At 37.5% G+C, this 13,915-nt stretch overlaps 1 protein-coding gene across 1 annotated transcript in view; it reads left to right on the top strand.

Annotated features, from left to right (window-relative positions):
* The window catches only part of LOC136840856 (facilitated trehalose transporter Tret1-2 homolog), a 203,411-nt gene extending 192,418 nt beyond the window's left edge, over positions 1–10,993 (top strand). Inside the window, exons 3-4 of the mRNA XM_067107804.1 lie at positions 1,765–3,097; positions 8,964–10,993. Coding sequence (XP_066963905.1) covers positions 2,843–3,097; positions 8,964–10,331 — 1,623 coding nt within the window. The 5' untranslated portion in view covers positions 1,765–2,842 and the 3' untranslated portion in view covers positions 10,332–10,993. The remainder of the gene's footprint in view (positions 1–1,764; positions 3,098–8,963) is intronic.
* Positions 10,994–13,915: the final 2,922 nt, after the last annotated feature.

Genomic DNA, 13,915 nt, shown 5'->3' with positions numbered 1-13,915 from the left:
CCCTAGCAAGCAATGCATGTTACTCTGAATTTGGTAGATCTTTGGAGGCATCATAACACGTAATATTCTAAAAATATTACATAACTGAACTCAACCACCATTACGCTAAACCAGAAATAAAAATTAGACGGTATATATGGCAATTAACAAAGATGACTGATGATTGTTAAAATAATAATTGCAACAAGCATTCCTTTCAATTAATTGTTGAAAGACAATAAGTATTCTCCTTAAGATAAGCCAAAACAGTCGAAGGATGGCTCTAAGAGCGGAAACATTTTAGAAATAATCAAGTAGAAAATTCAAAGGCATTAAGGTCCTAGAAAGGAAAGTTAGAAAGATACCAAGTTGACAAAAAAAAAGTTAGAACGATAGGAAGGTTACAAAAGTTAGTGAGAAAACAAAAATGGCCGTCCATTATCCGATTTCTAAAGTCACAAGAAAAGGGGGGGGGAAAGGGATTTCTTTTTCCAAAACTTTCTTTTTGTATTCTTTTAAGAGAAAAGAAACTGAAAAGTCGGTTTTTCAATCACAAGAGTAGACACTTTGTTTTCGTCTGTAAAGGCCCATAACTTAGCTTTCGTAGCCTCTCATTCATGAAGATTTCGAAGCATCTCAGAGAATTCAAGGTTAAATACAAAATTTACTTTTTAATTTTAATACAAAGGCCGATGGCCCTGGCAACCCAATCTTTTTATTAAACCCATACCTTTCTGAAACAAGATGTAAGGAAAGGAAAGGAAACAGATGACTCTATCTCGCATGGAAACTACTTACTCGCCTCTTGGAAAATTGAAATTATATATTATAAGACAAGGTAACCAATATCGTATTTCTGCTTAAAAGTTTAAGAGAATACCGTTTACCAGAAGCATCAAAATTAATTTCAATTGTGGGTCTCTATAATAAGTATTGATTAAAGTGACTCAATTTATCCACTAATTCTTGTCAGAGCTAAAGAGATATCCGAATGGAAAGTGAATTCACCACACCTGGATAATAATCTTTCAAATTATTGAATTCTTCAGAGATTCATGAGGTCAGTGTGTTTCCTATATTTCGGGTAAAGAAGGAAACTAAATGACGGTTAAATAAATGAGGTAACAGAGCAAGTAGATATAATTCTGGAGAATACATATTTGATCGAAGGGAAATGATAAAGGATCAGAGAAAAAGAAAATAAATTCACTTTTATCAGTGATTTCCCCTGAAGGGAGGCGTACCCTCTGAAAACAATCAGAAGCAGTAAAAATTGAACACCCAAACAAAATATTCCATTGTTCACCGACAATAAGTTTTGTCTAATAACTGAAGTGTGTGACACTATTTATGGATACTAAGTACTAGGTACTATAATCAGTTGCCTTAAAGAGAGTGGTAATCTTACAGTTATTTTCCTCAAGTGCTGTGTCATGCCTCTGTACCATTACTTGAAAACAACGGTTCAGAGGCATTGCACAACACAAGGCTTGAGAACAATAACTGTAAGACTGCATCTCTTTATAAGGTATCTAATTATGGCACCTGAAATAACTCAATATCTGTAGCGTCACATACCTCGGTCAATCAACAAAACTCAAGTTGGGGGACTATTAAGTACAACATACATTAAAATAAGCCAGCTGTCTACTCCGTGCAACGTTAACCCGAAATCATTCAACTTGCCAGTCTTTTTTAGATCAGGAAAATGTGTTTCTTTCCATAGATATTATGAAAATAATTGTAAAGACGTGTTTGTAATAAAAGACTTCTCTACTTTTGCAGGTAAGCAGCTGTCCACGAGGGCCCTGCCGACAAGTTATCCAACCTCTGAGCCTCCTGGAGTCAGAGTTGAAACACTCCTTTTGCTGTTGGTTTTGTGGCTTGAAGATGCCTTCACTGTTTGCAACGGCTTGAATCTCAAGAACTACGAGAGAGCAACTCACTGTCTCCTTCGTCTGCGACTTGAGGAACACCCACTCGAAGACGGACTTCGAGTGCTGCATCAAGTTGCCTGCCACGTCAAGGGGAAGAAAGAGCAGTTGCGAATTCACCAGCAAAGTTGCGAATTCACCAGCAAATAGTCAAGACAACCCACCGCAACCCATAGCAAAAACAACCGGCATGATCGCCATGCTACCTCTGTGATGTGATTAGAAAGTCCATCCCTCTGAACGAAAAGTGTCCAAGCGCCTAAGAAGAGAATCGGATCCAAAGGGGAACCGCGACTGAGTCTTAGCTTTTAGAATCGAAACCCGTCATCTCTTCTCGGTTCAACTGAACAAGAATTCGTCGACTGAGTGAATGGAAACTCAAAATCATCTTAATAGAGCGTTACATTCACAATGTAATGCTGATATTATGGTCGTTTCAAGCGTTCTGTTTCCTCCGTAACTGAATCAGTCACGAAATCTTAGGAATTGTTGATACCTTCCGTTTTCTTTGTTCGATTATTTGACTTTTCCTTTTCACGAGAAAATAAGACTGAACTATAAAATCGCCCTTGCTTTCAAAGTTAAAAGTGGAAGTGGATAAAAGTAAACGAATATTTCTTACGTCTATGAAAATCAGCGTCGTTTTGTTCAATCAAACAATGAGAAGGAATATCCCACACAAGACCGGTGTTCATTTTTCTCCTACGTCCATGACGTGACCCCCGTGTGAATGGGGTATTGTGGTATAAAGTTCTAAAGTAAAAAAAAAAAAAGTGATCATGTTTATTATAACGTTATAGGATGGTCGCTCCAACGATATAGCCAACAGCTAGGAAGGAAAAAAAAAGTGAGAAGCAAGACAAGAATACTACAAACACACACACACACACACAACATCGCACGAAGCAAAAGCAACACGCCGAAGCAAGATGCAGAGTCCAAACAGAATGTCTCGGATGTCTCGCTATTCCTTGGACAACCAGGTCGACTACGAGAGGGCCGCCCAATCCCTCTGTCACCATCCGGAGGTCACCCGCGCGGCCGAGGAGACTCCGAGGACCCACGAGAATCACTACGAGGAGGTGACGACACCCAACGGAAACATGAGAAGAAAGCCCGGCAAACGCTCAGCGGCTGCCAAGTTTGTTTACATCAGTCCCCCCGCGCCGCAGCACTGTACTCAGGTAAACGAGAGAAAAATAAAACACGAAAATAAAAAGTTTTTTTTTTTTTTTTTTTTTTGTCTGAAAGAGGAAGGAGAGAGGTGGCATTTGAATTCATCTCTCTCTTTTAAATTCATACTCGCTTAAGAATGGATCCACGAATGCTTTCGCATTTATTTAAAATAAGTTTTCTGGTGAAGGAAATGAAAAGGTCTTGAGCTCCACACACACTCACACACACAGACTGCCGTATTTCAAAACATATTTCGATGACCCATCTATCTGTCTATCTATTTACCCATCTATCCACCTCTGTCCATTCAAGAAGAATTCTATAGAGATTGAAATATTCACCTATGTCCTTACATGATTAATTCTCTTACAGACAGTCCTCAGAGGAAAATATAAACAGGAGAGGTCATTCCCATTTTAAATACCCCAGAGATTTCAAAGTAAAACTATACAACAAACAACTGTGTATTCACAAAGGAATCTGAAGTTGAGTTCCTTCCCCTCAACACACACACACACACACACGTACAAAAACTCGTAAGTGGCGACAACAATACTGACATGTATGTTTCAGAACAGGAAATGTCATCAGCACATGATGTCAAAACTTCAAGAGCTAACACAGATTTTGAGATCATTTATAATAGGATTTCTAGCTTACTTTTTTTCGGATCATATCCAAGATAATGAACCACTCACCAGCAGGGTTCTATTCTTACAAAGAAGATTATTAGGTTCGTTATTCTTTACATTAGGAATAATCGGAGTTCCTTTACTCTGAACATGAACACTTGGTACTAGACATTTGATCTCCCCCAGGGCTAGTACTAAAAAAGGCGAAAATACATTTGCTTTTAAGGGGCTAGTACTAAACACGACGAAACAGTGTAGATGAATCACTGTTCGCCGTGTTCAATACTAACCCTCATGTCAAGTGGAGTTCGGACCGGAAAGGGTTGGCCATTCTTTACACGGGGATCATTGGATTCGCTGTTCTCGACATGGAGATATTGGGTTCGCTAATCTTGTCATGATCCCTTTTTTCTTTGTTCTCCATTCGACTTTTGCAGCCATGTTTCTTTTATAATAAGCCTGGTTTGGAAACAAATCTTTTTCCTCATTAGCAACAAAAAACTGGTGTAGGACTGGAACAAAAATAAAAATGGCGCTTTTAAATGCATCCTTTGTATTTCCAGCAGATTTAATAAGAAGTGTAGGTTATCTGAGGGGCACTGAAAAGATGACATTACTCATATTAGTGAGTTCTACTCCTTTCCATCCATACTATTTCTCCCTCTTCCTCTTAATTGGTGTCTGATGGCTTGTCAGATCTAATTTACCGATCAGTTTTTCACAGATTCCTTTGTTACTTTACTCATATTCTTATTTCCCTTGTCAATGGTGTGTGTGTGTTGTGATACAAACGGTACTGGTGTGATGTGATTGCTTCTTGACTTATCAAAAGCTTTTGAATTCATAGATTATAATAACAACTTGGTTTATCAAAACACTAATAAAAAGTAATAAAAGAGGCTGTGATAATAATGAGGTGTAAAAGAATTAACAAACAGAAGGGGATCAGCATAATGAAGGGTGCAAAATGCTGTTTCACCCTCCGAAAGTAACTGTTACATGTGTTGACAAAGAACCTGAAAGTCAGAGACCTCTATCAATCATAGTTTAGAGAAAAACATTTAAAAATTTTTGTCTACATAATGAGCTGTTACCTTGAAAAGTGTTAATGAAAAATATTGAGGAAAAACAGTCATGTAACCTTCAAAAGATGTGAATAGCAAAGTCACTGGAGTTAAATAATCATCCACCTCCAAGTTGTTTACTTACAGTCTCATTATTATAGGAGTAACATAAAATGTTGAAAAATGCAATTTCTTTGCAAAACTGACATGTAACCTTGACAAGTTATTCAAAGTGAAAATTGCTCCAGAAAAATTACTAACCCCAAGATACTTTCCTTACCATGTTTTATAAAAATCTTGGAAAAGTAAAATATTGGCAGTTCAGGGTAAAAATGTTTTTTAGGGAAAATAATTGCCAACCCCAAAATTACGTACTTGCTGCTATGCTTTCTCAAAATCAGCAAAAATAAAATGTTGACCTTTCAACTACTCTGTTACCTTGGAAATTAGGCCAGGACCAAAGATATCTAACGAATACCTGTAGTGTGGAATCTTTTAGATTTGGGACCTCTTATTATATTAAACGAAATTTAAAAGAATATTGGTAAAATGTCACCCTTTAAAATGAATGTGACATTGAAAATAAGCAGAGGTTAAAAACTTTGGGAAAAACATCACCAACCACTAAGGTGCCTACATACAAAATTTAATCCAACTCTGAGGAAAAGGGAAATAATAATAATAATAATAATAATAATAATAATAATAATAATAATAATAATAATAATAATAATTTCTTTCTTCTTCAGCTTGTTACATTTTATATGGGGTCCAAGCCGTGATGCCCTCTTTTGAAGGACTTTGATTTGGCTTTTAGGGTAGACTTTGCCGTCCCGATAAATGTCCTGCCTGACATCCTTAGACCCCGGTATTGTGTACATGTATTGTACCCAGTTCACCAGCGCTCTTTCTCCCAGCAGCGAGGAGGGGGATTGTTACGCGGTGAGGTCGATATCGAGACGTGTGAGGTGTCTGTTATGTTAGAAGATATTGAGGTGGCTTTGTTTGTGTGTGTAATAGCCTGTAACACCCCTTTGCTCTTAAGCAAATAATAATAATAATAATAATAATAATAATAATAATAATAATAATAATAATAATAATAATAATTTCTGATATATTCGAACGGATATACCGCTTCTTGAAGCCACTTGCAACAAGAATATTTAACACGTGAACACTCTTCCTCGTAAAAATAAGAAACGCAGTATTATCTCAGAGCTTTAATGCAGTGAGTAGAGACAATGCTCAGACGGAAAGCATGAGACATTATCGCGTGTTTATCCTTCCATGAAAATCACAAAAGAAGACTTTGCTCTGGATGCAAAAAGAGGAGGCTTCATCTTCAAGCTGTTCTATCAGGAAAGTGACAGAGAGGGGTATTCAGAGATAGTTATGTTCACTTTTTAAATAAAGAGATTGCTTGGTATAAAGGAGTCATGAATACCACGGAACATGACTTGTATGTGAACAAAAGAAGACGAATAAGTAGAAAGGCTTTTTTTTATGAAACATTACCTGAATAATAAATATACGCTTTCTTGAGCCGAAAACGCTGCAAAATAAAAGTGCCGCATAAACTCGCCCTTTAAAGAAAATGAAAGACAATACCCATTATTCTGACAGCTTTATGAAACAATGCGCCGTAAACTGGAGGCTCTTGTGTAATGAAGAAGACTCCTAAATGCGAAAATAGACACTTCGTCGAGGAATCTTGAGAAGATTATGAAAGAAAAGCTATTTTGTTTTATATTTACTTGGACAAAATGGACACAGTCATGTAAAATAAATGTGAAAAATAAACCCTTAAACATTTTGCTTTGGATTAAAGTTACCTTACGAAAAGATATACTAGGGTTTTTTAGAGATATCTTTAAAGAACACAGAGGCGAGCCACATAGATTAGCTGATATTTTCTTTAAAATTATATATACATATTCATATACATACATACATACATACACACACACATATATATATATATATATATATATTATATATATATATATATATATTTATATATATATATATATATATATATATATATATATATATAAAAGTTGAACATATTAATTCCAACTTTTTAGAGTTGCCCTGCATTCAAAGAACGATGAAAAGAAAGGGAATCAGTTCATAAAGCTATCAGGTATTTTAGTACAAAATCGACCCCTGACCTGAGAATGAAGGCTGCATAAGGGAAAAGTAAAATCTAGCAGAGAGAATAATATATATATTTAAAATCAAGAAAGCGGATGATGATAACATCACACTACTCATCAATTCATTGCTTCCCAATGCTATATGTGGGAATGAATGAGTGGAGACATCCGCCAAAAGTAAATAAATAAATAAAAAACGTTTGTGCCAAAGTTTGACCTCGAGGTTAAAAACGAGCTGTCAATTAGACGAAATAGCCATAATCAGACAAGGCCACAGTCAACAAATGGAGAGCCTCTAAGTTCGAAAAACATGAAAACGGCATTCCTTCTTTATATATTAAAAGTGTCACTTAAATAAGCTTTCGAAGCAAAGACGCAAGAGACACAACAGGAAGACATAAAGTTATCGAAGTTATTATTGTCTGCGCAGTCAAGAGCGCGCTAAGTGAAAATATTGTTTTGCGGGAAGCGGCGATTCCAATCGGTGGTTATTGTCCCATAAAAACATCATGAGAAATTTGATTTGCAGGAAAACAGGGACACTTCCTGTCGCTGTTTATGTCTTGCGAAGATAAGTTAATCACAATACTTTTGAAAATTCATGACAAAATGAGGGCAAAATGAGGGTAATTGGAGACAATGTCTCCACCAAATTGACATAACTTTTGAATTTATTAACATAATGCTTTCCACTAAACTTATATTACTTTTTACTTTATAAAAATAATTTTTTTTCACTAAATTGACATAGCTTTTTAATTTATTAACATAACGTTTTCCACTAAATTGACATTACTTTTTAATTTATAAACATAATATTTTCCACTAAATTGGCATTACTTTTTAATTAACATAATATTTTTCACTAAACTGACATTACTTTTAAAATTTATATTAACATAATGTTTTCCACTAAATTGGCAGAACCTTTTCATTTGTAAACATAATGTTTCTTATCATTATCAGGGTGCTTTAACTTGAATATAAGGTGCTATTGAATAAAAAAAAAACAATACTAAGGTGGTACGTAAGTGAGTATTAGATAAAATGGGAATTGTGCAAGTCGAAAGTTACAAAAATCGGCCTTTTTTTTTTATTCAGATAAAGTGCTCTGAGGCTTTCAAAAAAGCAACAGAACTTCCTCTGAAGTGCCTCGTAGAAACTATATTTTCCAAAGCAATTTTGCCACTATATTATAGTGACGTCATTAGAACTCTCGTAGCCTGAAAAAGTAAGGTGACACATTAGGGAAGTTGTTATGCTTTACTACGTTCTACCGTCGTTATTTTTCTCTCTTTCCCTCCCTAACCTTTCATTTAAACGGGCTACTTCTATTTTGTATCATCCAAGCTTCAGCCTCAGAGCAGCCTACCTTTTTACTAGTGAAAAGGAGATATGTTTCATGCAATAATGATTCCTTAAACAAAAACACACACACTATATATACACACACATATAAATATAAATATATTTATGATATATTTATATATATATAGATATATATATATATATATATATATATATATATATATATATATATATATATATATATACATACATACATATAAATCTGTATTATACAAGAAAAATTACGTTTTAATTGTATTCTAACACCATTTCACACTACAGCTTAAAATTTTTATGAAACACGTGAGGATCAAATACTTGAGGTGGTTTGTTTTTGTCAGTTAATTCGAAATGCAATCATTTACTTTTTCTTTTTCCCCTGTTAATAATTATGCATGCTATTCACTAGCTCTCTCTCTCTAGCTTTTGACAGGAAGGTAAGATGATTATAATTTAGGTGACAAAAGCTAAATCCTAATTTTTTCATAGATCTGTTTTGCACATCCGTATGCCTGCAGCAACAACATGAAACACCAACGATCCTGAACTAACAGACTGATACCTGTGCTAACATTCGAAGAATATTATATTGTATATGTCATTCTTCAAACATTATTAAAGCATGCCATTTGTAATGTGGGATGCATGCATTAACTTTCTTTTTCTTTTCAGGTGCTGGCAACACTGGTTGTATCACTTGGCCCACTGTGTGCAGGACTGGGTAAAGGATACTCCTCCCCTGCTTTGGCATCCATGGCTACCCTAAGCGCTCAAGGGCACCATTTCTCTGTCAGTAAGGACCAAGGATCCTGGGTGGCCTCTCTCTCCCTGTTGGGTGCCTTCTTTGGGGCAGTGCCTGGAGGTATGGCTATCAGGTTTGGAAGAAAGAGGGTGCTCTGCGCAGTAGCAATACCATTCGCTCTGTCATGGCTCCTAACCGTGCTAGCCTGGAATGTCAGCATGCTGTATGTAGCAGCTCTAATGGCAGGGATGTGTTCAGCAGTCATTGCAGTCGTCACTCCAGTGTACGTCAGTGAAATTGCCCATCCAGAGATTCGAGGATGCTTGTGTGCCTTAGCTAAGCTGAGTGGTAGTATTGGTATGCTACTCTCATACCTTTTAGGCGCCTTCCTTAACTGGCGGCAATTAGCTACAGTGTCAGCAGTAGCTCCTGTATGTTTGTTTCTCGCAGCGTTCTTTATACCAGAGACACCTAGCTTCTTGTTATACCGAGGGCGAGATGCAGAAGCTGCGAGTGCATTGCGCTGGCTACGTGGTTCAGAAACAGATGTTGCGAGGGAGCTCACCACTATGAAAGCTAACATTGCCACCCTCCGTCGTGAATCAGGCAGCTGTCCACAACGTGCAGCTCCCCGGGACCTCCTCCGTCCGCTTTTCATCACCTGCGGTCTCATGGTCTTCCAGAAGTTTTGTGGCGCTAATGCCTTTAACTTCTATGCAGTACCCATCCTGGCTGAAACATTTGTGGGTCTGAACCCACACCGGGCTGCTGTAGTGGTGGCTTTTGTACAGATATGCGCCGGGATGGCATCTTCAGCACTAGTGGACACAGTGGGACGCCGCCCTCTGCTTGTATTCAGCAACATGCTTATGTCTGCTGCATTAGCTGCCTTTGGAGGCTACGTGTACCTGAAGGGCCTTGATCAAGATGAGGATATTCTTGCTAGACAACAGTGGAAAGAATCTGACTGGGTTCCCTTATTTTGTATCCTTGTTATCCAGATTGCCTTTGCCCTTGGAGTCTTGCCCATCAGCTGGCTTTACATTGGTGAGCTATTCCCCTTGAAACACAGGGGTGCTGGATCTATAGCAGCATCTGTCAGTTATGCTTGCTCATTCGTGAGTGTTAAGACTTTTGTGGACCTGCAACGTGTGTTAGGACTTTATGGAGCATTTTGGTTGTACGCGACCATTGCTGCACTTGCCCTTGTTTTCACACTTGTATTTGTGCCTGAGACAAAGGGCAAGAGCTTGCAAGAGATGCAGACAGTAGACCTTCAAAAGGAGACGCTCATATAGCAGCCAGCCCGCCCCCTAGCCCCGCTGCGACCCCCCACCGTCCACTGGGAAATGCCGCCTGGACAGCGGCCCTACAGAGAAATTCTCCTGTAGGTCTTGCCACAGGATCCCAGACACCCATTGCTGCAGCACAGCCCCCGTCTTCCCACTACTGGTGGTCTCATACCACAATATTTGCAGTGCTGTAGTAACTGGGTGCCGTCACGGACGCAGCTAGGCTAGTGGGCGATGCTAGCTTTAACATGTGATACTTCCAAAACTCCGCTGCCTCATCTCCTTACCATAAAACCCCTATAAAATATTATCACTTCATACTTGCTGTAGTCTCATTGGAATGACTCATCACATTAAAATAGCCAATCATAAGGTGCTGTTAGAAAAGATTGGTTGATTAAGATTACATAAAAGGGGCTCAATACTACACATGCACAGCCGATAACAAGTGTTTGCAAAATACACACGGGGAACGTTTCAGTGAAAATCTCCATGCCAGTGACCCGAAGTATGTTGAAAATACACGTTTTCATATGTATGTAAAGCTGTACTCAGCAATGATTTAATGACAACACAGAAACTTTCCCTTTATTAATTATATTTCGCCTTTCTTTTTCCGAGAAAACAAGAAATGGAAAAGATCAGAAAAAAAAAACGAAAAAAGAAGTGTAAGTGCTACTTCGTAGAATATTTGTGATACAAATCTTTCGAACCACGCTGTGATGTGTGGCAGACCAATGCTTCTATTCACTGAGTGAGAATGACTGTTGAGTTATGTAAAAGTGATAAAGAGAGCCTTATCTTTAGATAGTTACTTGATCAGGGTTAATCGAATTTAATCTGCTTATCTATCTATCAACAAAATAATCTACTATGACTTTTCAACCGTACATCTTTTATTATGTGATCTTATACTGTTCTCACGTTGTCTGTCGTTGAGTCCTTAATTTTCCTACCTTTTATTCTCTCCCTCCTTTTCTTTGGACATTTCATTCCTCCTTCCTTCTCCCTTCTCACATTTGTCACTGTCGAGAATCATCTTAGACCAGTAAGAATCATATGAAAAAGAATGACATTCATTCTCTGTGTTAATATCTCCATCATTAGGGCCTAATGTAATCTAGTCCACACAGTTTAAAGATAAACAACTTAGTTTTAGATCATAAATACTATAAAAGATATAATAAATCAACTCTAGCTTTAAATCTCTAATCCACATTGCATCGTAAGGTTTTAATAATATAGTTTTCCAGAGAATCCACCAATTTCAGGATCACCGATCTTTGCTGTGTCTTGTCCTGTGTTTTCATTCCTTTGTATGGAAAATAATACTGGAATATGTCATTCAAAACTGCCCCTATTCCAAGGGCTTGGTATCCTAACTTGGTCACCAGAAATTGTAAGTTCCAACCATTAGCTACTAGTCAACTGAAACTGAAAATAACAGCAAGAAAGGGTTGCGTTATTTTCACAACATTCTAAGTAAAGCAGAATCTACACTGAGTAATGAAGCCGACCTGCGAGAGACCAACTAAGGATGTCACGCTCACGGGGCCTCTTTTTAATGACACGTTCCATCTATAACAACACATTGGATGCAATTCGAAGGGTGGTTACCTTTAACTACCTGGCTTCCTCCTTGCCTTGTCGTCAATGCTTTCTTATATGTTTGTAACAGCTTTTACGAATAAGAAAAGATAATTTTTAGATACATTCTATACACACACTTTATGATAAAACTTTATAAGTGAACACAATGGAGTTTGGCAGCAATTCTTTTGCCTTTCTTTTGGTTAGGTTGTTATAGCATAGAAGAGAATCAATCTTAGATTGCAGTCATTCTTTTAGATACGGTATTTGTAATGAAGATGTCATTTTGGACATTTTGAATTTAGTCATATAATCTACCATAGAATAGAGGAACTAGCATTCCCAAAGAACACTTATATCAGTAGAGCTACAAATCTCGGTTTGTTTCGACTTTTTCCTTACGGACGAAATATTCAAAATGCGATCTTTCTCTATAGTAATGAGTCTCGTAATTAAACCTAGGGTTCTATTAATACCCGTCCACAGCTTCCACTAACACCGTTGCATTAGAAAACGAACACGACAGATAACCCAGTTTATGACGACAGCTGACGAAGACTGCAGCCAGCAATCACTCCAGGCAAGACGAGCGTCAGCAAGTCCGGACGATAGGGGACGGTTTAGGACACAACGCGTCGCGGCCTCTCCAAACTTGCTGACGTCAGCTGCGCTCACAAGCGGTGCAGCAGTCTTGGTGCATTGGATCTCCCCGTGGCGTTAGGAAAATCGGTCTTAAACTGGCGGTTATTTGGTGACTGTTGAGGCTATTGACGACAATTAGTGGACCGTTAAAAGTATATTTTGTAGTCCAAAGACAGGTGTAACAGTCATACATAGATTTAAATACATACTTAACTTTCTAGACTTCTCCCGCAAATATGATAGATTTACATTACAGTATATCATATACTGCCTAATGCTTCAAAATGTACATTTTAGACGACAAATGTAGAAACTGCAGAAAACGTTTTCAATTTGATAGAGCTCTACCTGTTACTTCCGCGACTTCATAAATGACAGATATTTTTGTTTTTTCTTTTACGACTAGAGACTTTGTCGATACAGTCTTACCTTTTTTTCGGCCGTACTACGTAGCTTGTACATGTATACAAATTCATAGTTTAAAAAAAAAATTACCAAGTACATAATCTAATTACCACAGAGAAAAAAAAGCTGGGTAACAATTTCTCTGTTGTATCGTTTTATAAAACTGCCATTTTCTTTACGCTCAGTAGCTTCCGGGAAAATCGTCTTTATAGAGTGTCAGCGCTGTTCCACGCTAGGCCAGAATAGCGTGGCGCCGTTTTATTCACATAGATAGAGAGCTCTGTATACCTTTGAACCTTACTGGGTGGAACACGAGAGAGACATACTTGAAAACCGACGTCGAATAATTTAACCCGCGAAGGTATGAATGATTTATAATTTTTGAAATAAAACAAATGTGTAACTCTGTTCGAAGGAGAGCACCATTCATTACACGTTCAGTATAGAGCTACTAGTTTCTTGAATGAATGAATGACACCCAAAGAAAACCACCGCCCTTCTTTAGACGGATTGTGGGTAGACATATCTCCTAGTTTCTTTGAAATTTGTTTTTTACTTAAACGCCCGGTTAAAATACACTAAACCTATATATATTATATATATATATAACGTAAGACTTGAAGTAGTTAGCTCTAATATCCATTGCTCGAATAGGAAATACTACTAAGACGTAGATACCTAAGTCATCTGGATTGGGTACGGGAAGCAATGCACAAAACGTAATCCTAAGATTTCATGCTTGAACACAACTAAGGAAGAAAGAAAGAAAAAGAGGAAGACTTAGTCGTCCCATCACGTTCACATTTATATATATATTTTTCTTTTCGACGTAGCTTCTATTTTTGTTTACTCAGTCATCCCTACCCGAGGTAACCATCTTCACTACACTTCGGCAGCCTTCTGCCAATCCCCCTCCCAACATTAGTTTTTTTCGAATCAGTCGAAAGTTTGAA

This window comes from Macrobrachium rosenbergii, chromosome 8 (genome assembly GCF_040412425.1).
Source record: "Macrobrachium rosenbergii isolate ZJJX-2024 chromosome 8, ASM4041242v1, whole genome shotgun sequence".
NCBI lineage: Eukaryota > Metazoa > Arthropoda > Malacostraca > Decapoda > Palaemonidae > Macrobrachium > Macrobrachium rosenbergii.
Note: the sequence above shows the minus strand (reverse complement) of the source record. Positions and strands in the feature narration are given on the sequence as shown.